We start from the raw sequence: 18,477 nt of genomic DNA on the forward strand, positions 1-18,477 counted from the left end.
GCTCAGCATTACGGGGAGCTGTGGCAGACTTGATTTTGCAGCTCTAAACCTTGTAGGCCTGCTTTATTGGTCCCAGAGAGAACACTGAATGGCATGGAGTCCCAACTATGGATGAGGTAAGGTTCAGAGACTTAGGGGCCTTGCATGCTGAGTGGTGGCTCTGTTCTGCCCATAGGAGGCCATCATGGAGCCCCTCGATCACAAGAACCTGGACCTGGACGTGGCGTACTTTGCGGACACTGTAAGGTGGGCATCGCAGAGCTAACATTTCATCTGATTGCTGGGTGACCAAATTTTTAGTCTAGTGATACTTTTCAGTCAGAATTTGTTCTCTGTAAATATTCAACAAGAAATTTGGTTTCTTAACATGCACCTTGAACTTCTTTACTTTTTTCCTTTTCTCTGTACAGCACAACCGAAAATGTGGCTGTGTTCATCTGGGAAAATCTCCAGAAATTGCTTCCTGAGGGAGCTCTTTATAAGGTCAAAGTGTATGAAACTGACAACAACATTGTAGTCTATAAGGGAGAATAGTGTGTGTGTGTGTGTGTGTGTGTGTGTGTGTGTGTGGTGTTACTGCTGTCAGAAGACTGATTTTTTTTTTAATACTGGGGAAAGATCTTTAGTCCCTGAGAACATTAAGTAAACAATCTCCGGTGCCTTCGCCTCGTGTTCTGGAGTGTCTGTCTACTGAAATACTTCTAAGAACTGTTGGAAATGTACAGCTGTTATACCATCAAGCTTGACACGTACTCTGAAGATGTATCTGCAGCTGGGGAGGGGACCCTGGCCTTGCACTCACTCATGCGATGCGTGCTCTCCGCCCTCCCCGGGGCGTACCCTGGCCCTTCTGCATGCCACTTGGGGTCTTTTGTCTGTAAATCAAACATGATGTTATTCCAGCCAAATGTCTTGATATGAGATTATCGGAAAGCAGAAGAAATCTATCTGTGTTGCATTCTCTGTCATCCCCCCTTTTTAGCATTTTTTCCCCCCTTGGTATAAGTGGAAAAAAATGTTTCCCTTTAAATCTTATAAAAAAAATAAAATTCAGGCGACCACAAAGTCTGGAGACAATATGTTTATTTCTTAGTGGATTGAGCTTGAGGTGTGATTCAAGCAACAGAGCCTTGGCCTAACAAGATAGTCATCATATCTTATGAGTAGCTGCCATTTTGTGTCAACTTAACTGAGAGTAGCCGCCCGTGGGTCATAAACCTGGCCAGAATGCAAAGGTCACCTGGGAAGGATGCTAGTGCACCTGACCCAGGCTAAGTGATCCACCCAGCCTTCCACTGCCTTCTGGAACTGATAGTGCCTTAAAGATGGGGAACAGATTGTGCCCATTTTGCTCTTAATATGTGTGAGCTACTTTCTCGCCTCCTTCACACACGGAATTGGTTTCACACAATTTAACTTTATAGCAAGGTTCTGCGGCGGCGCACTTCTGGAAGATGTCCCAGGTAAACACTGCCCCCGGGAGTGCATCGTGATGCCCAGAATGCCTGATCCTGCTGGAGAAAGATGGACCAGAGTGTGTGTCTCCTCCCCTTCAGGCTGCACAGAGCCAGAGCTCCGCCCTCTCACCTTGAGCCAGACAGGTACAGAGTTAATTGAAAAAAGGGAACTGAAACGGAGTCTCCCTCCTCCTCTTCCTTTGTTTTCCCCTCCTCTTTCTTTTTCTACTTCTCTTTCTTTTTCTCCTCCTTTTCCTCCTGCTCTTCTTTCTCCTCTTCTTCATCTTCCTTCTCTTTCTCTTCTTTTTCCTCCTCCTCATACTCCCTGTTGCTTCTCTTCCTCTGTTTCTGTTGCTCCTCTTCTCCCTCCTCCTCCTCCCTTCTTCATGTTTGACTTAAGATATGGCAATTCAGGTTTGTGCTCTTAAATATACTCAAGAAATAAATCCTCATTATTTGAGGCAAGTTCACCCCTCTTTTAAATGCCAGTACTATCCCGTTCTTCAAGACAGAAAGCTGGAAGTTCCATTCCTTCTCCTCTATGAGTCTTGTCTGCCTCTCCCCTCCCTCCTTCCCTCCCTTCATTCCTCCTCTTTCCTCCCCTCCATTCCCCCACCCCCTTCTCCTTCTCTGTTTGAGCTCAAGGCTTTGAGCTTCTGCTTAGCTTATTTTCACTGGGATTCAACCACTTGAGCCATGCCTCCAGTTCATCTTTTTTGCTGGTTAAGTCAAGATAGCGTTGCTAGGACTTTTCTGCTCAGGCTAGAGTTGCAGCTTGATTCTCATATCTCAGTCTCCCGACTGGCTGGGTGTCCAGCGACCTCTCTATTTCTTTTGTTACCACCCTCGTCCGAACTGCTACCATTTCTTTCTCATCTGGATTGCTGACGTCACCTCTTAACTGGTCTCCTGCTTCCCCTTTGTTCTCTTTCATACTCCAGTGGATTTTTCTAAAAGAGCAGTTTGGACCTTGTTCCCTACCCCATGCTGTGCCTGAAGCTGCCTCTTGCTTTTACAATGTCCTCCACACCCCCCACCATGTTCTTTCAGTGAGCTCCAGCCATTGTGTACGTACAAGCCCAAGTCCCTCACTACATCCTGGTCCCAGGGTCCTTTTCTCCATTCCTGCCCAGCTGTATTCCCTGTTGCCCTAATCCCTTCAAAAAAAACCTAAGCACGTTTCAGATTTCAGCCTGGTACTGTCTGCTAGGGCCTTCCTTGACCACCCTGAATATGTGTGTGTGTGTGTGTGTGTGTGATATATGTATGTATGTGTATATCTATATATATCTATATATATCTATATGATACTATACACTTCCCTTTCTGACACTTTAGCAATTTATATTTGTTTCTCTTTGTCTTATTTCTTTGTACAGTAGTTTACTGCCTATCCCAACCACAATGTCAGTTTCCTGAGAGCTTGGGGCCCTGCCTGCCTCATTCACTCCTATTTCCCCAGGTCCCAGCCCTGCTTCCTACACAGCAGGTGCTGAGACCTGAGACCTGTCATTCCTCCGTGCCCTTGGGAGATTGGTCTCCAGCCCCCCTGCAGATACCCAAGTGCATCAGTACTCCAGACCCTCTAGTATGCATATAACCTACACAATGCTCTCGTGCCCTGCCAGCCATCTGTACATTACTTGTACTACCTAATCCAGTGTCTTGTTTAGGTGGTCTGCTGTGTTTGCCACAAACACATTTTTTTCCTGATAGTTTGGATCTGTGGTGAAATCGTTGAGTCTGAGGGTGTTAAGGGCAGACTGCAAGTATTTACTCAATAAAGGAATGTGCCTGTCATCTCTAAAGAATCGTCTGGGCCTGTGTTTCTTTATATATGAATATATATATATATATATATATATATATATATATATTAGATTTAAATCTCTTGAGCATGCGTCAGATAGCAGCATACTTCAGCAATTCTTTCACGCTTCAGCTTAGAAAATAATCACTGTGATAACATAAACTCCCCCCTAAGAGTTTCTTCAAACAGATTTATCTGGCTTTCTCAGGCATAATCCATTTGCATTCTGAGTGATATCGATTTCTCTCCTTAACTGTTAGATAAAGAGAAGCTGGAACTCACAAAGCTGTTCAGGTAAAGAGCTGTCCCCACGGCCTCTGGACATGGACCTCAGACAGGTCCCTCGGCAGGCCCCACCGGAACGTTCCAGTAAAGAGGGTGCATTGAGATGATTTTCCCTCCAGATTTCGGAGGCAGGATGTGTCCCCAGGCATAAAGAGGCTTAGGCAAACTTGCAAAGATCTGTGGGATACCATCAAATTAAACAATGCCTGTCTAAATTATTTCCAGAAGAGGAGAGAGCTCAAAGAGTAAGGAAATAATGGCTGAAAACTTACCAGTTGATGAAAACATGAATGTCTGCACTGAAGAAACTTAACCAGCTTCGGGAAGACAACTCAAAGAGATGTATAGTAAAACACTTCGCTATGGCAGCTACACTGTATCGAGGAGTATTCCCTGTGGCCAGTGCTGTAGTTTGTGTTCCGCACTCAGTGGAGCAGGACGGGGCTGTTCCTCTGTATCAGCCAGCTGAGGTCAGGGCCGACTCAAGGCCTTGTGGCTAAATGGAAAGCCATCTTCGGAGCAGGTAGGTGTTGCTGTCTGCTTGTTTTGGGGAGGGGGGGGGTTGGTGGTGGTGGAGATTGAACTCAGGGTTTTGGGCGTGCCAGGCAGGTTTCTTACTTAAGCCACACCTCCAGCCCTTTTCTGCATTGGTTCTTTCCGATATGGAGTCTTGCTTTAGGCCTGGGCTGCCATCTTCCTGCTTGTGCTTCATTGTGTCACTGGGGTTGACTGGCCCTTGACACTGTGCCTAGACATTGTGCTTCCCAGAAGCCAGGATAGCGGGCGTGTGCCACCTCGCCTTACCTCGTTGGTTGAGATGGAGTCTCATAAAACTTGTTTTGGCCTCAGCTGGTCTCCCTCCCACCCCAGCCCCATGGCTGCATCTCCAGTAGCTAGGATTACAGGCCGGTGCCACCAGGCCCGGCCCTGGGCTCTGTTTTCCTAGGCCAGTTATCTAACATCTCTGAACCTCTGTTTACTTCTTACCTTTAAAAATAAAATGTACAATAAATGGGGCATCTTTCAGGGCAGTACATTTTTGTGAGCAGTTCACACGTGACCCTCGTGAGAGCACCTTACAGCGGCAGCACATGGAAGATGTTCCAGAATCAGTCTGTCTGTGAGAGATTCTTCAGGTGGGGATCTACGCCTTGTGTTAGAAAATCATGCGGACATCCAGGTAGGCAGAACAAGGGAAAGGTTCACTGCCAGGAAGGGGACGCCCAAGACCCCATCTCACAGGTGAGAGGAAGTGAGAAGAAGTGCCGGCTATAGTCTCAGGTGACCTTTTATTATCTCCAAGATTTGGGGCTCTCCCTGCCTTATATAGTCATAGCTGTCCCAATAGAGCGCTCTCTCAGGGATAGGGGTAGGGGCTGATCACCTGCTGCCTTTACTACATGGCCTAGTGTTGTCTAGGACAAGAGCCTGTGAAGCCTGAGGGAGAAGGCTTCTGGGCTGACACCTTGTGTAAGTGCCCCAAGTACTTCTCTGGCCCAGAGAAGGTGTTCAGTTAATATCTGCTGATAAACAGCAGGGTTTGGCCATTCTCTAGATCAGAAAAGTGTTGTCTGGGGAAGTTCCGAGTACTGACATAGGATATCTTACACACACACACACACACACACACACACACACACACACACGCACGCACACATTTATTTTTTAAAGGGGAGAGGATATAAATATTAACCAGGTAAGAGCTATTGTAGGACAAAAACTATGATAACGGTATTTTAAATACATGCTGATCAAATGGGCATTCATGGGATTTTTCCCATTCCAGAAAATTGCCTGACCTTTGGGGATAGGGGTGAAGGGCCATGGTTGCTCCTCTTTCGGGGCTGCTGTGGACCCTGCCCCTCAGGCAGCGTTCTGACAAGGCCAGGAGCGTGCCATTTTGGATGGAAAGATTTGTCGTGGAGTTCTTTCTAGTGACTTTTCTTTCCTGCTAGTTCTAGGACTTAAATTCAGGACCTAGCATTCCTCCTTGGCTTTTTCTGCTCAAAGGTGGCTGGCACTCTACCACCTGAGCCACATCTCCACTTCTGGCTTGTTGTTGGTTGCTTGGAGATAAAAGTCTCACTGACTTCTCTGCCCAGATTTGGCTTTGAACCGAGATCCTCAGAACTCAGCCTCTTTAAGGAGGCAGGATGACAGTTGTGAGGCCCTCCCTCCTCCCCCAGGTCCTTTTGGGATGCTAGAAAAGAATGGTAACCAATAGGTCTCCACAGCAGTTAACCAGTCAAGCAGAGCATGCTTGAGTAAGCAGCCTGAATAGCTGCCCAGGAGGAGTTCTTCAAGCAAAGCAGGGAGGGTGAGGAATATCACAGAGTGTTCTAATTGTGGGAGAGGGAGCAATTGTGAGCAATCTGAAAGCTCTGTCATTTGAGGGTGTCAGTTCTCTGGAAGATAGCCTAATTAGTAAAGGGAAATTTGCTCCTTATACCATGCTCACTGTTGGAAATACCATGCTTTCTTTTGGTTTCACAATGTATTCTAAGTCTTAGAAATACCTTGCCCTTTTCTTACTGGAAATTGCTATTAGGTAGCAAATGACCTGTTTGTATGGGAAGAAAATGAACATTTAGGTCTTTAGGACTTGTCTTGAAAACATAATACACACTCATCATTCCATTAGTTTTTAATATGTAAATGAGTAAAATTAGATAACATCCTCTATTGAAAGTCAATCACTCATTAAAGAGCTGCTTGAATTTAACACACTCATTATTCTTGTTCAAAATACCATTTCCTTGATGTGATTTAGAAAAATGCCTGTAGAGCGTAAGTTTCCCTGCAGTTAGCTGCTCACATGGTACCTTCCTAATCTGTTACCCTTCAAAACCTACTGGTGTGGAACCTGGGAACTGACAGTAGCCAGTTCTCCTTTTTTCCTGTCTTCCTGGAGTCAACACAAGTCAGAAGTTCTGTGTAACCATAATAGCTTTGGTCAGGAACCTGAGATCATCCTGAAAGTTAGGAAGCATTCTTCCTTCGGAAACTCAGAAGGGCCGGAGGAATCCTTTGGCAATGCACAGAAGTTCAGAGCGGCTGAGGACATGTGAATCTGACAGGCAGATTCCCTGTCATGACAAGGGCAGGTGCTTTGTGCCCTGAGAAATCTGGTGGAGCTATCTGTGTCACCCAAGTCCCCCGTGAGGGCCATGAGTCTTTGGTCTGTAGCAGTGGCCGGTAGTGGAGTTGCACGTTTGAGAATTCAGAGTCTTCACTCGCATGCACTGAAGCCCTGGTCTGAGAGATGCCCAGGAGGCCGGACAATGGCTTTCTTGGGTTTCCTTAGAAGAGGAGTTTGCTGATGAGGAAAACGAACAAGATGTGAATGGCACCAACAATGGGGCTACTGAAAGCTCGGACAGCCAGACTTCTTGTGCTTGCGGTCGTGGTTTTGGCCCTGGGTTTGGACATTGTGATTGAGACAGTCTTGGTAGTTGGGCTGGTGCTGGAAATCGTGGAGGTGGAGGAGGCGGTGGAAGTTGTCATCATGGCTGGAAAACAAACAAAATCCCCATTGTATCAGAGAGACCCTCTGTGGGGTGGTGGGTGGGGCTAGATGCAGCAGGGACGCTGACTGCTGGAGGCAGAGTTTAGTCTGGTGTGTGCACAGCAGGGTCACAGCAAGTAGAAACACAGGGTAAAATAACCAAAATCATTAAGTCCCTACCCACAGTCCTTTGAGGCTCCAGGGTGACCTATTGAATGTCTATGAATTTATTGTTGGGGTGAAGAGGCTGCCCTCAGATACTCTCATGTCTTTCCTGTTCGATTAAGCAGTACACAGATCCAATCCAGAGCTATAGTTTTTCTTGCTAATATCAAGGGCTAGATCTGAGAACTGCCATCTCTGCTTTCCAGTTAGGAGAAAGATGCACGTTCCAGATCCCTGACTGTTTCAATGGCAGGGATCTGACCAGATAGACACCAGTTCTCTGAGGAGAGCTTTAGGAGAAGTAGCGAAGCCAGCCCTGTAGTCCTAAGGCCTTGTGTGATGCCGAGAAAAGGAGCTGGGGGCTTTGACACTGCAAGGATCTGAGTGACCATAGAGATCGACTTCAACCAATGGAAAACTCTTTGGTTAGAAGAAGGAGGAGGAAGAGAACCTGTCGAGTGATTTCCCAGCCCTGGGCAGCCTTTGGCATTCTAGTCTGATTGGCATGGTCTTTAGGCCATTTAGGGGGAAACCCCAGGAGGAATATTTCTCTAGAATTTGTATGGAGCCAGAGTTGGACCCATAACTTTCTTCTTTCAACAAGATCTCATTATGTAAGACTACCCAGACTGACTTCAAGCTCTCCATCCTCCTACCTCAGCCTCCCTAGTGTTGGGATTATAGGCATGACTCACCATGCCCTACCTCTTTTTTTCAAACTTGATTTTGCTAGCTTGGAGTTACTAGGGCCTTGGTTAGAAATAAACATCTCCTTTAGCATTTACACCTCTATGCATCTTGAAACTGTTCTTGAGGAAGAAAACATCTTAGTCTTCTCCAGAGAGAAGGCCACCAAGGAAGCAAGTTAAGACTTTTATGTCATAGTTGTTCTAGGTATAATTGCTTTAAAAGTAGTTGTTGGAGGGGCTGGGAAGGTGGCTCAGTGATAGGGCGCTTGCCTTGCATGCATGAGGCCCTAGGTTCAATTCCTCAGTACCATACAAAAAGAAAAAAGCTGGAAGTGGCGCTGTGGCTCAAGTGGTAGAGCGCTAGTCTTGAGGTGAAGAGCTGAGGGACAGCGCCCAGGCCCAGAGTTCAGGCCCCACGACCGGACACCACCCCCCCCCCAAAAAAAAAGTTGTTGTTGGAAATAATTATCCCCCTTGAACACACGTTTACTGGGTGAATGGTAAGACAATGGGTAACTTCCAGTATTCTGGGGCTCATGAGGGAGTCCTGTTATTTGGACATTGAGAAAGACTTCATTATTCCTGTTCTGTGAATCATGTACTTAAAAAGATCATTAAATCTGTCATTTTAGTTTTGATGTAAGTCTAGGTAAGCCTAAGATTAGAATTAGGGTCCCCATTTTGCTATTGACTTTTTGTGTGGTATTGGGAACACAGATTTTTTTTCCTTTTTTTGTCAGTCCTGGGGCTTGAACTCAGGGCCTGGGCACTGTCCCTGAGCTTCTTTTGCTCGAGGCTAGAACTCTACCACTTGAGCCACAGTGCCACTTCTGGCTTTTTCTGTGTATGTGGTACTGAGGAATCGAACCATGGCTTCATGCATGCTAGGCAAGCACTCTACCACTGAGCCACATCCCCAGCCCTGGGAACATATTTTATGTAGGTTGCAAGGTGCAGCGGTGCTGGAAGATTTAACTGGTATCGGGAATGCATGATTCAAAGACCCCCCTCCCTGTCTCCTTTTTTTTTTCTTAGGGCATCCACAAAGAACATTTCCAGGCTGATTGGGTATGCAAATGGGCAGGAAAGCAACTCACCTCTGTCCAGTGTCCTGGAAGAGAAGGTGGCCGTGTTGTTGTGATTGACAATGAAGACCCTGGAGGGCAAATCAATGAGAGATAGGGTGAGGGTCTCTGGAATTCACACGTCCAGTTCCCATTTCTGCCTCTCTCTCTGTCTCTCTGTCTCTGTCTCTCTCTCTGTCTTTCTCTCTCTGTCTCTGTCTCTGTTTTTCTCTGTCTCTCTCTCAGTCTCTCTGTCTCTTTCTCTGTCTCTGTCTCTCTATCTCTGTCTCTCTCTCTCCCCCTTCTCACCCTGTGTTTATTTCCTTTATGGCTCAGTGAGCACATATTAATTCCTGATCTGTTCTAGATTGTCTTTGACTAAATTCCTCCAGCCAGGAGATCAGGCACCACACACCCAGACTGCAGTTTTTGTCCTCTTAGGTTAATGCCAAACCCCACACAGCCCACATGAAATGGAAACGTGTGAAGCAAAAAAAGCCGGGAAGTGCTTACTGTAGGTTGATCTGAGATGGAGGCACGAGACTGGGGATTTTCCAGGAGGCCCTGAGCAGCGTGGCATTCGGCGTGTTGATGTCATAGCGCCCAATTGTGCTGAAAAAGCATGTCTTGCTGGCTCCAAGCCAGATGCCCACTGACCGGCTGTAGAAAGAGCCGTTGTTTTCCAGAGCTTGCAGGACCACCGCGCTGACTTGGTCATTCACAGGAACCAACACTAGGAGGAGAGGGTGGGGAGAAAGCAGGTAGCCATCTGTCGGTGGGAGCCCAGGGATGAGGGGGTGGAGTTAAGAGGAGACTTGCGCATCACATGGTCCCAGTTTTATGAAGCAGTTGAGGAATGAGTCAGGTGCTGGTGGCTCATGCCTGTAATCCTAGCTCCTCAGGAAGGTGAGATCTGAGGATCACGGTTCAAAGCCCACCCCAGTCAGGAAAAAAAACCCATGAGACTCTTTATCTCCAATTAGCCACCAGAAAACTGGACGTGGAGCTGTAGCTCAATGTGGTAGAACACTAGCGTTGAGTGAAAAAGCTCAAGGGCAGAGTGCCCAGGCCCTGAGTTCAAGCCCTAGGAAAGACACCCCCCCCCCGAAAAAAAAAGTTAGGGAATGGAAGGAGACATCTATGGAGATATTGACTGTGATGCTTTCCTGGTCATGAGATCACAGCTCACTTCTGTTTTCTTTTTTTTTGGTCCGGTCATGGGGCCTGAACTCTGGGCCTGGGCGCTGTCCCTCAGCTCTTCAGCTCAAGGCTAGCGCTCTACCACTTGAGCCACAGTGCCACTTCCGGCTTTTTTCTTTTTTGCTTATGTGGTGCTGAGGAATCGAACCCAGGGCCTTGTGCATGCAAGGCAAGTGCTCTACCACTGAGCCACCTTCCCAGCCCCTCACTTCTGTTTTCTTCCCAGTGCTTCTCTGGTGTTTCTAAGTGTTCTGCAATACAAGGCTCATGAAGGAGCCTCTTCCCGCCATGGTGTTGCTACATAGCGGGTGGAGGTCCTGAACGGAACACCTCAGCCAGGGCCTCGCTGTAGGAGGAGAGGATGAGGGGAAATGGGGTGGGAGGGGGCAGGGGTCCTCGCAGGGGGAGCTAGGGGATAGTCAGGAAAGGGCCAGGTGGGCTCCTGGGAAGTGTTCTATAAACACCTGGAAACACCTTTGCTAAGTAAAGCCAAGCCTTGTTCCCAGCCTCAGGAACATTGTGACCCAACAAGAGATCAAAACGTCTGAGCCCAAGGGTCTCCTCCAAGGAGCAGACAAATACACCCCCTAGACGAGTGTCCCCGGTGACCCAGCCTGGCATGCGCTCCGGGGCCTGCTGATACCTGCACCATGCAGCATTCACACTTGAAGCAGGGTGAACTGCAAGCCTGCCTCTTCATTTCCTCCCTCCCACGAGCCCTGTGAATAAATTCCTCCATGCTAGACTTCCAGGGCCACTCAGCCACCCTCTGGAGATTTCTCCATTGTGGAAAGGAAATTGATTGTGTGTCACCACAGGAACACAACCTGATACAGAATTCCGGCTTGACATTTAGAAGCAAGTCACGTCACCTCCCAGCTTTGGTTTGAGTGTGTGTGTGTGTGTGTGTGTGTGTGTGTGTGTGTGTTGGTCATGGGGCTTGAACTCAGGACCTAGGCATTGTCCTTGAGCCTCTCTGGGCTCAAGGCTAGTGCTCTACTATTTGAACCACAGCACCCCTTCTGGCTCTTTCTGAGTAGCTTATTGGACATAAGAGTCTCATGAACTTCCTGTCCTTGTTGGCTTTGAATGGTAATCCTCAGATCTCAGCCTCCTGAGTAGCTCGGATTACAGGCATGAGCCATCAGCAACTGGCTGGTTTCATTTTTTTTCCTTTTTAAAATTTGTTGAGCAACTACTTTGTACCTGTCCTAGTTAGGGGGCTGGAGTTAAGGACCTGATCTCTTATTGTCTGGGATAATGATACCTAATCTGGAAAGGTTCCTTGGAGGATCAAAAAGAAAATTGCAAAGGTTTTTATTATGTGATAGAAACAATTACAATTGTTCTTGCATTGTTTTTGGCCTGTTCTGTTTCTTTGGCCTTATTGTTTGCTTTGCTAATCAAAAGCAGCTGACTCAAATCCCGTTTCCCCGTCATGCTCAGGGAGGACCTGACATTTGTCCTACATGTGTGCATGAGGAGGAGGATGATGCATGCTGGTGTCATAGGAATCTGTCATAAGAATGTCACTCCTCCTGCCTGCCCCTTCTGTTTTCCCCCTCTCCCCTCGGGCGAAGTCCTCCTTTCTCCCTTTCCTGTGTTCCTGGATTTCCTGCCTGAGGTTCTTCTTCTTAGCCTGCCTTGCAACACACGCTAGTTAGCCACACCAGATTGTATCCTGCAGCCCAGCCCGCAGGACGCGCTCCTGGCCAAAGCCGCGCCGCTTCTGCCTCTGTCGGTGATAATGGCCAGCTGGTGATGAGTCTGGCCTCTCTCTGCTGTTTGCGTTCTTCTCTAGGACAGCTGCACTCCCGGTTGTGCAAATGCACCTGGCCCACACCTGGCCCACACCTAGTCCTGACCTTACTTCAGGCTGGGCTGCCTGTCTGAAATACTTCCTTCTTTCTCATGATACATCCCTCTCCACGCCCACCCCTCAGGTCCTGCCTTTGGACTGACCTAGCCCCTCCCTCTCACACACGGGACATTTCTGTCTTTTGCTGTGGAGACGGAGACCTTGTTACATTCTGTGTTTTCAGCTGTGTCAGCATCGGGCCAGCCCATCATTGGGTACTTGGAGGCCACCTAGAATGTGGTGTGGTGCTCTTTAAGCTGGAAGTTCAGGAAGAAGGGTGGAATCACGTCCCTCTGGCCTGTACAAGCTGAGACTGGAGATGGATGCTAACCCGGTGCAATCTTCATGTAAATGTTATGGTATCAAGGGCTCTTTTTCCTTTCTTTTCTTCCCTCCCTCCTTCCCTTCCTCCTTTCCTCCCTTCTTCCCTTCCACCTTCCTGCCTTCTCCTTCCCTCCCTCCCTCCCTCCCTCCCTTCCTTGACAGGACTCACTAGGTAGTTCAGGCTGGCTTCAAGCGCATAGCCTTCCACCACAGCACCCCAAATGCTGGAGTTACAGGCATGCACCACACCCTATTTGGTTTAAGCATTTATTTTCCTGATCTCTAACAGGCCTAGGTCACCTGTTCTAAGCTATTGCTTCGGCTGCAGCGCTCTCGGGGATCTGCTAAGCTATTACACACATGATTTACCAATGTCAATACAACGTTGAAATGGAAAAGAATTTCAAAACCATCATAAGGAGAAGTGGTTGGCCTGGTGAGCATCGACTCCAGTCTCCCAAAGGCCTGAACGCTGGCAATGGAGCGTTCGTGGAGCCTACTGTGTAACTGTGTGTGTGGCACCCAGCTCTCCTCATCCCCCCCCCCCTCCCGGGCAGACGGTTTTCACCCTCCATGGAAGTCATTCCTAAGGTGCGGCAGATTCCCGCAGACAGCCTCCCAGTTTTCAGTTCTGAAATGGGATCTGATGAAGCACGCGCACGCGTAGCACGGGCAGGCTTTCAAGGAGACCAGGTTCTTTCCTCTTTCTCCCTTTCCTTGGCTCCACCTGATGCCTCTGACACTCCTGGCATTGCCACTCCGCCTCCCTACCCCCTCCTGTCTCCTTCACTTCCGAGGACATCCTGGTCTTCAGGGCCTTGCAACCACTTCCGCCTCAGGATGTGTTTTCTTACATCAGGGGCCTTCACTTGCAGCCCACAGGGAAAAGGAAGAAAGAAGAGAAGCAGGTTGAGTGTGTGCAGGCATACCTAGACCACTGACTAGCGGCGTGCGGAATCCATAGCCCAGGGTATGGCTCTGGTGGTCTCTGCAAGATCGGTCAGACTTTTAAGAAAGGTGGGATGGCAGTAAGAGGTAAGATAAGAAGTAGGATCAACCTAGGCTGTGTGACTTAGGGTCAGATATGAGCTCTGTTCTAGTCTAGTGACCTTGGGGAAGACTTCACCTTGTGCACGCCTCCGTTACTGGGAGGTGAATGGTGTTTGCCCCTCGATCAGTTTCCAGCCTGTAGTTGGGAGTGTCTGCTCTCATTATGCTGGTGGTGAGATGTACAGAGGTTCAGGGCTGGGTCTCTGAGGCTGGAAATCTGGGACACCTCCCGTGTCACCTCTCCCACAGCTCTGTGACTGAGTACAGTCACTTAGCCTCTGTGCCATTTTCTCATCTCCAAGATGTGAAAGATAGTGCGATCTGCCTAGTAGATTAGTAGGAGGCCTAAATGCACTTATAAGCAAGCATTCAAGACCCTGCTGCTCTTATAAAATCAATCAGCGTATTTCTTGACAGGTACGTTTGGCTGACCCCCAAAGGGTATTTATAAAATGTGTTCCAGAAACTTCTAAGAAAAACATTAGATTACGAATGAGCCGGGGAGCTGGCGGCTCAATGCCCGTAATCCTAGCTACTCAGGAGGCTGAGATCTGAGGATGGAGGTTCAGAGCCAGCCTGGACAGGAAATTCTATAAGAGACTCATCTCTGATTACCCCTCATGAAGACCAGAAGGGGAGCTGTGGCTCAAATGGAGGAGCTTGAGCAAAGAAGCTAAGGGAGAGGGTGAGGCCTTGAGTTCAAGCGCCAGTTACAGGCATGCAAGTGCACTAGCACGCACGCACACGCGTGCACACACACATACACACATACATAGGTATATATGTATATGTGTGTGTGTGTGTGTGTATATATATATATATATATATATATACATATACATACACAGTAATGTAAAGACAGATTTAAGAGCCTGAGTGAGCATTGACCCCAGGCTCCTTTGCTAGCACTAAGTCCCTGAACAAGTCGTGGAACTTCTTAGAAAAGGTGACAACCTTTTTCACCCATAGATTAGATGCAAATAGTTCCTTCTAGAGAGGGGCTAGGGCCCTGTGCTTGCCGCCATCCACAGTGGAGCTGTTCTATGCAGCGGGTGGGAAGAGACTATACGCTGCTGTGGTGCAATTCCTATCCTCCAGGAATCCAGTGCCCCGCCCTTTCTTCCTCCTCCTCTTCCTCCTCCAGCTGTGCTCCCATTGGGGTTCAGATAATCTGACCACGGGAACTTTATGCTTCCCGTGGTTCAAGTGTGCATGGGGGAAACAGACAGAAAGAGTCCCCACACACCGACCTCCCATCTCCTACCTGCTTCAGAGATAACTTACTTGGTGTAGCTAGGGGAGGGATGGAGTTTCAGTTAGCTCTGCTAGGAGACCTTGGGGCTGGCTGACAGCCTGGCCGCTACTCACCTGTGTAGATGTGGAAGTTTGGCTGCTCTTCTTTTTCAACCCTGATGTCCAGATGAGTGGTGTTGAGGACTATGCTAAAGTTCAGGCAGTTCAGTTTGTCGTTTGGGAGGAGGAAGGGTGGGGGTTCGGTGGCAGAAGAGAAGTGGAGTCCCAGGTACAGGAAGAGTCCCAGCCCTGGCAACATGGCACAGAGTACCGCCATGGTTTTGGCTTTTGCTTAGGTCACCTGGGCCTGGAACAGGTAACATGGAGGCCCAGCTCTCCTTCTGTTTATATGCTCCGGGGCTGGAGCTTCTGGGTGATGTCAGACATGCAAATCCTCTTCCCACCCCTCCTGAAAGTACACTGCCTTCTGGAATTCGGCCCAAAGTTTCACCAGGAATGAATCACTAGTCTCTGCTCACCTACCACCAGCGGTACTTTGCCATTCCAGTTTTACTCAAGAAGGAGGATGAGCAAACAGTGGCTTTGGGCTGCCTCTCATTCCCTTAGGCATCTGTTGGTAGAGGAAAGCCCATGACAAGTGCCGATCGCTGGCAGAGAGAAACTCAGAGTGTAGCGGCTCTCGCAGACCGGCCTGTGTGGAGGCTCTGCTCCTCATGCAGCCAACCCGGGCATGCAGGCTCTCTTTTCTTGGTATATTATGTAGCTTCTTATTTTCTTTTGTTTTATTATGTGTTCTCCTTAATTGAGCATGCAATCCCACTTCCAGTAAATCTCCTGCCTAGCACAGAACTGGAATGATATGTCTGAATAGATGCATATATATTTGTATATCTATATATATCTTCAGAAAGAAGCTTAAGTCCACCCTGCTCTTCTTGTTCTTCTCTGTAGCACTATAGCAAAAGGAAGCTGCATAAGTAAATGTATATGCACACATATAACTAAATACATGTGGGCTGGGAAGGTGGCTCAGTGGAAGAGTGCTTGCCTTGCATGCATGAGGCCCTGGGTTCAATTCCTCAGCACCACATAAGCAGAAAAAGCTGGAAGTGGCTCTGTGGCTCAAGTGGTAGAGTGCTAGCCTTGAGCTGAAGAGCTGAGGGATAGCACCCAGGCCCAGAGTTCAGGCCCCAGGACTGACACACACACACACATAAACTCACAACTACGTGTATTCTGATTTTTATGTATCCATGCATGTATATATGTTGTATATTATTATATAGTATAACTATATATTATGGTTCTTAAAGTTGAACCCAGGATCTGAATCTCTGGGCCTTATGCATGCTAGACAAGGCCTCTACCATTGAGCTGCATCCCCAGTCCTGACCAAATGATTTACGCAAGACAACTTAAAGTGGGAGGAAAAATGATCTTTTTAAACAAATAGTGTTTGATAACTGAATATCCATATGCAAAAGAATAATATTGCACACCTACCTCATACCATATACAAAAATGAAATCAAATGTACTGACTGAGGACTTAAATGTAAAGCTATAAAACTCTTGGGAAAAATATAGATATAAATCTTTATGGTCTGGGAAGGTGGCTCAGTGGTAGAGCGCTTGTCTTGCATGCATGAGGCCCTGGTTTGATTCCTCAGAACCACATAAGCAGAATAAAAAGCCGGAAGTGGTGCTGTGGCTCAAGTGGTAGAGCGCTAGCCTTGAGCTGAAGAGCTGAGGGACAGTACCCAGGCCCAGAGTTCAGGCCCCACGACCAGACCACCCCCCCAAAAAAATCTTTATGACCTTAGTTTAGGTAATAATTCATTACTAATAGTTTTCCTTCCTTTGTGCCTGCCTGCCTGCTTTCCTTCCTTCCTTCCTTCCTTCCTTCCTTCCTTCCTTCCTTCTCTCCCTCCCTTCCTCCCTCTCTCCCTTTGGCTACAGGGATAGCAGATTACAAAACAAAGTTGGTCTTTGATTCTACCAGGAAGGACTTGATTATTCTTTTTTTTTTTTTTTTTGTCGGTAACGGGGCCTGAACTCTAGGCCTGGACTCTGTCCTTCAGCTCTTCAGCTTAAGGCTAGTGCTCTACCACTGAGCCACTTTCCCAGCCCCCAAGACTCAATTATTCTTGAGGGCCGGGGAACAGAAGAAAACGAGTTTTAAAACAGTGCATATGTTAAGGGATGGCTCTCTACTCTTCCACCCCTTGCTCTGGAAACGTGGACTCTAGCTCCTGGAAATTCACACTGTTCAGAGTAGTACTTTAAACACTTGAATGTGCCTTCAAGGCGCAGGGAGCAAGCGCCCAGCCACCATCAGCTGCTGGCTCATCAGCTCTGTTGTGTGTGGGTCCTGTGATTCCTCCTGTCTAACACATTCCTGCGTGTACCCCACTACTGTGATTACACAATGAGCACCAAGGTTTAGCAGTGGATCTGTGGAAGCTGGGTAAGGAACTGAATGTCAGAGTAATTGTTCCAGTTGGAAAGGCCGGGCTTTGCGACTGCATGCATTCCAGAGTTGCGAGTCTGCCTGGAGCTTATTTGGGGGAGCCTGTACCCCATGAAAAGCTTGGTGGTCCTTCAGGAGATGCCTCTTTGGACCCTGTGGGAAGGACAGTTAGAGAATTGAGAGCAGCTGTTTTTCCAAAGAGGTTAGAACCACTTGCCTTCTTCCTCCTGGCCAGCATTCAGTAAGCTTCTGCTTACTCCACGGCTGCTCTGCCTAGCATTTTGCATTCAACTGTATTCACAGGGCATTTTGATTTTAATTTGCCATGTGTGTACTTTGTAGGGCATCTGGGACTCTTGCCTAGTGTCTGCTTTTTGTAGCTGTTTTCTATTGCATTGGCTGATGGTCACATCTCTGCTCACACCAGGTCCTCCGTGGTGTGTACAAGCGCAGAGCGGGCCCGCCCCGTCCCCGCCTCCTATCACCTTCTTTGCAGCTGCACTCAGGGGACTAGGCTGGGGTCAGGGGAGCTGTCAGAGGTCAGGCAGCCTTAGGCGGCTCTTCACTTTCCCTTGTTGCTAAACTCCAGGCTGGTGACGCTTGTCTTTATGGAATAATGGACACAAGCAAAAATAGCGAGATTTTTTTTTTAAAGAAAGCCAAATCTCAGTTGAAAGGCCTGCCTGTTATTCTGGCGTTAAAACTTTTGTCTGCCTTTTATGCCAATGTTATAGCTTTTTGACAGTTTAGAATGTCCTTTGAAAGTGAAATTATGCTCACTGTAGATTGTAGGTGGCCAATTTTCCTTCTTTTAATTAATGTATATAAAAAATGTATTTATTTGAGACAGGTGCTGGTGCCTCATGCCTATAATCCTAGCTACTTAGGAAGCTGAGATCTGAGAATCAGGGTTCAAAGCCAGCCCAGGCAGGAAAGTCCGTGAGACTCTTATCTCCCATTAACCATCTAAAAACCAGAAGTGGAGCTGTAGCTCAAGTGGTAGAGCACTAGCCTTGAAAAGAGCTCAAGGACAGAACCCAGGACCTGACTCCAAGCCCCACCACCACCACCACCAACCAAGTATTTATTAGCTCAGAGAAAAAGTTACTACCCTATTTAGGTTCCTGATAGCCAAAGACTAGAAACTAGGAATCTAAAAGGTTTACCTTGAATGGAAACTTCCAGAAATGCCTCATGTCATTGTTGAAAAAAAAATTAGAGGTGGCTGGCATTTCAGGAGGAGCTAGATGGTTGAATCTCAGATGTGTGTTCAAGATGCTCTTCCCAGTGTTAGAATCTGTACTTCTCTCCACCTGTCTACTCAAATCGGAAATTGATCGATTCATT

General features: G+C 47.7%; 2 protein-coding genes across 2 annotated transcripts in view; one reads left to right on the forward strand and one right to left on the reverse strand.

The window, feature by feature from the left end:
* Positions 1-1,048, forward strand: part of Pts (6-pyruvoyltetrahydropterin synthase) — a 6,826-nt gene extending 5,778 nt beyond the window's left edge. Inside the window, exons 3-4 of the mRNA XM_013009488.1 lie at positions 176-246; positions 411-1,048. Of these exons, the coding sequence (XP_012864942.1) occupies positions 176-246; positions 411-534 (195 nt within the window). The 3' untranslated portion in view covers positions 535-1,048. The remainder of the gene's footprint in view (positions 1-175; positions 247-410) is intronic.
* Positions 1,049-6,198: 5,150 nt separating this feature from the next.
* On the reverse strand, positions 6,199-15,001 carry Plet1 (placenta expressed transcript 1). The gene is made up of 4 exons (XM_013009430.1): positions 14,776-15,001; positions 9,489-9,708; positions 9,009-9,067; positions 6,199-7,061 (listed from the first exon to the last, which is right to left on the reverse strand). The coding sequence occupies exons 1-4, from the start codon at positions 14,975-14,977 to the stop codon at positions 6,853-6,855; spliced, it is 690 nt and encodes a 229-aa protein (XP_012864884.1). The 5' UTR covers positions 14,978-15,001; the 3' UTR covers positions 6,199-6,852.
* Between the last annotated feature and the right edge of the window lie 3,476 nt (positions 15,002-18,477).

The sequence above is a fragment of the Dipodomys ordii genome, unplaced genomic scaffold (genome assembly GCF_000151885.1).
Source record: "Dipodomys ordii isolate 6190 unplaced genomic scaffold, Dord_2.0 Scaffold10, whole genome shotgun sequence".
NCBI lineage: Eukaryota > Metazoa > Chordata > Mammalia > Rodentia > Heteromyidae > Dipodomys > Dipodomys ordii.

Excerpts from the sequence above, each read along its gene's own strand:
- Plet1 (XM_013009430.1), bottom strand. The coding sequence starts at position 14,977 with ATGGCGGTACTCTGTGCCATGTTGCCAGGGCTGGGACTCTTCCTGTAC. Across the intron at positions 9,709-14,775 it reads AAACTTCCACATCTACACAG|TGTTGGTTCCTGTGAATGAC; the intron begins GTGAGTAGCGGC and ends CTCTCCTCCTAG. Across the intron at positions 7,062-9,008 it reads TTCCAGGACACTGGACAGAG|CCATGATGACAACTTCCACC; the intron begins GTGAGTTGCTTT and ends TTTGTTTTCCAG.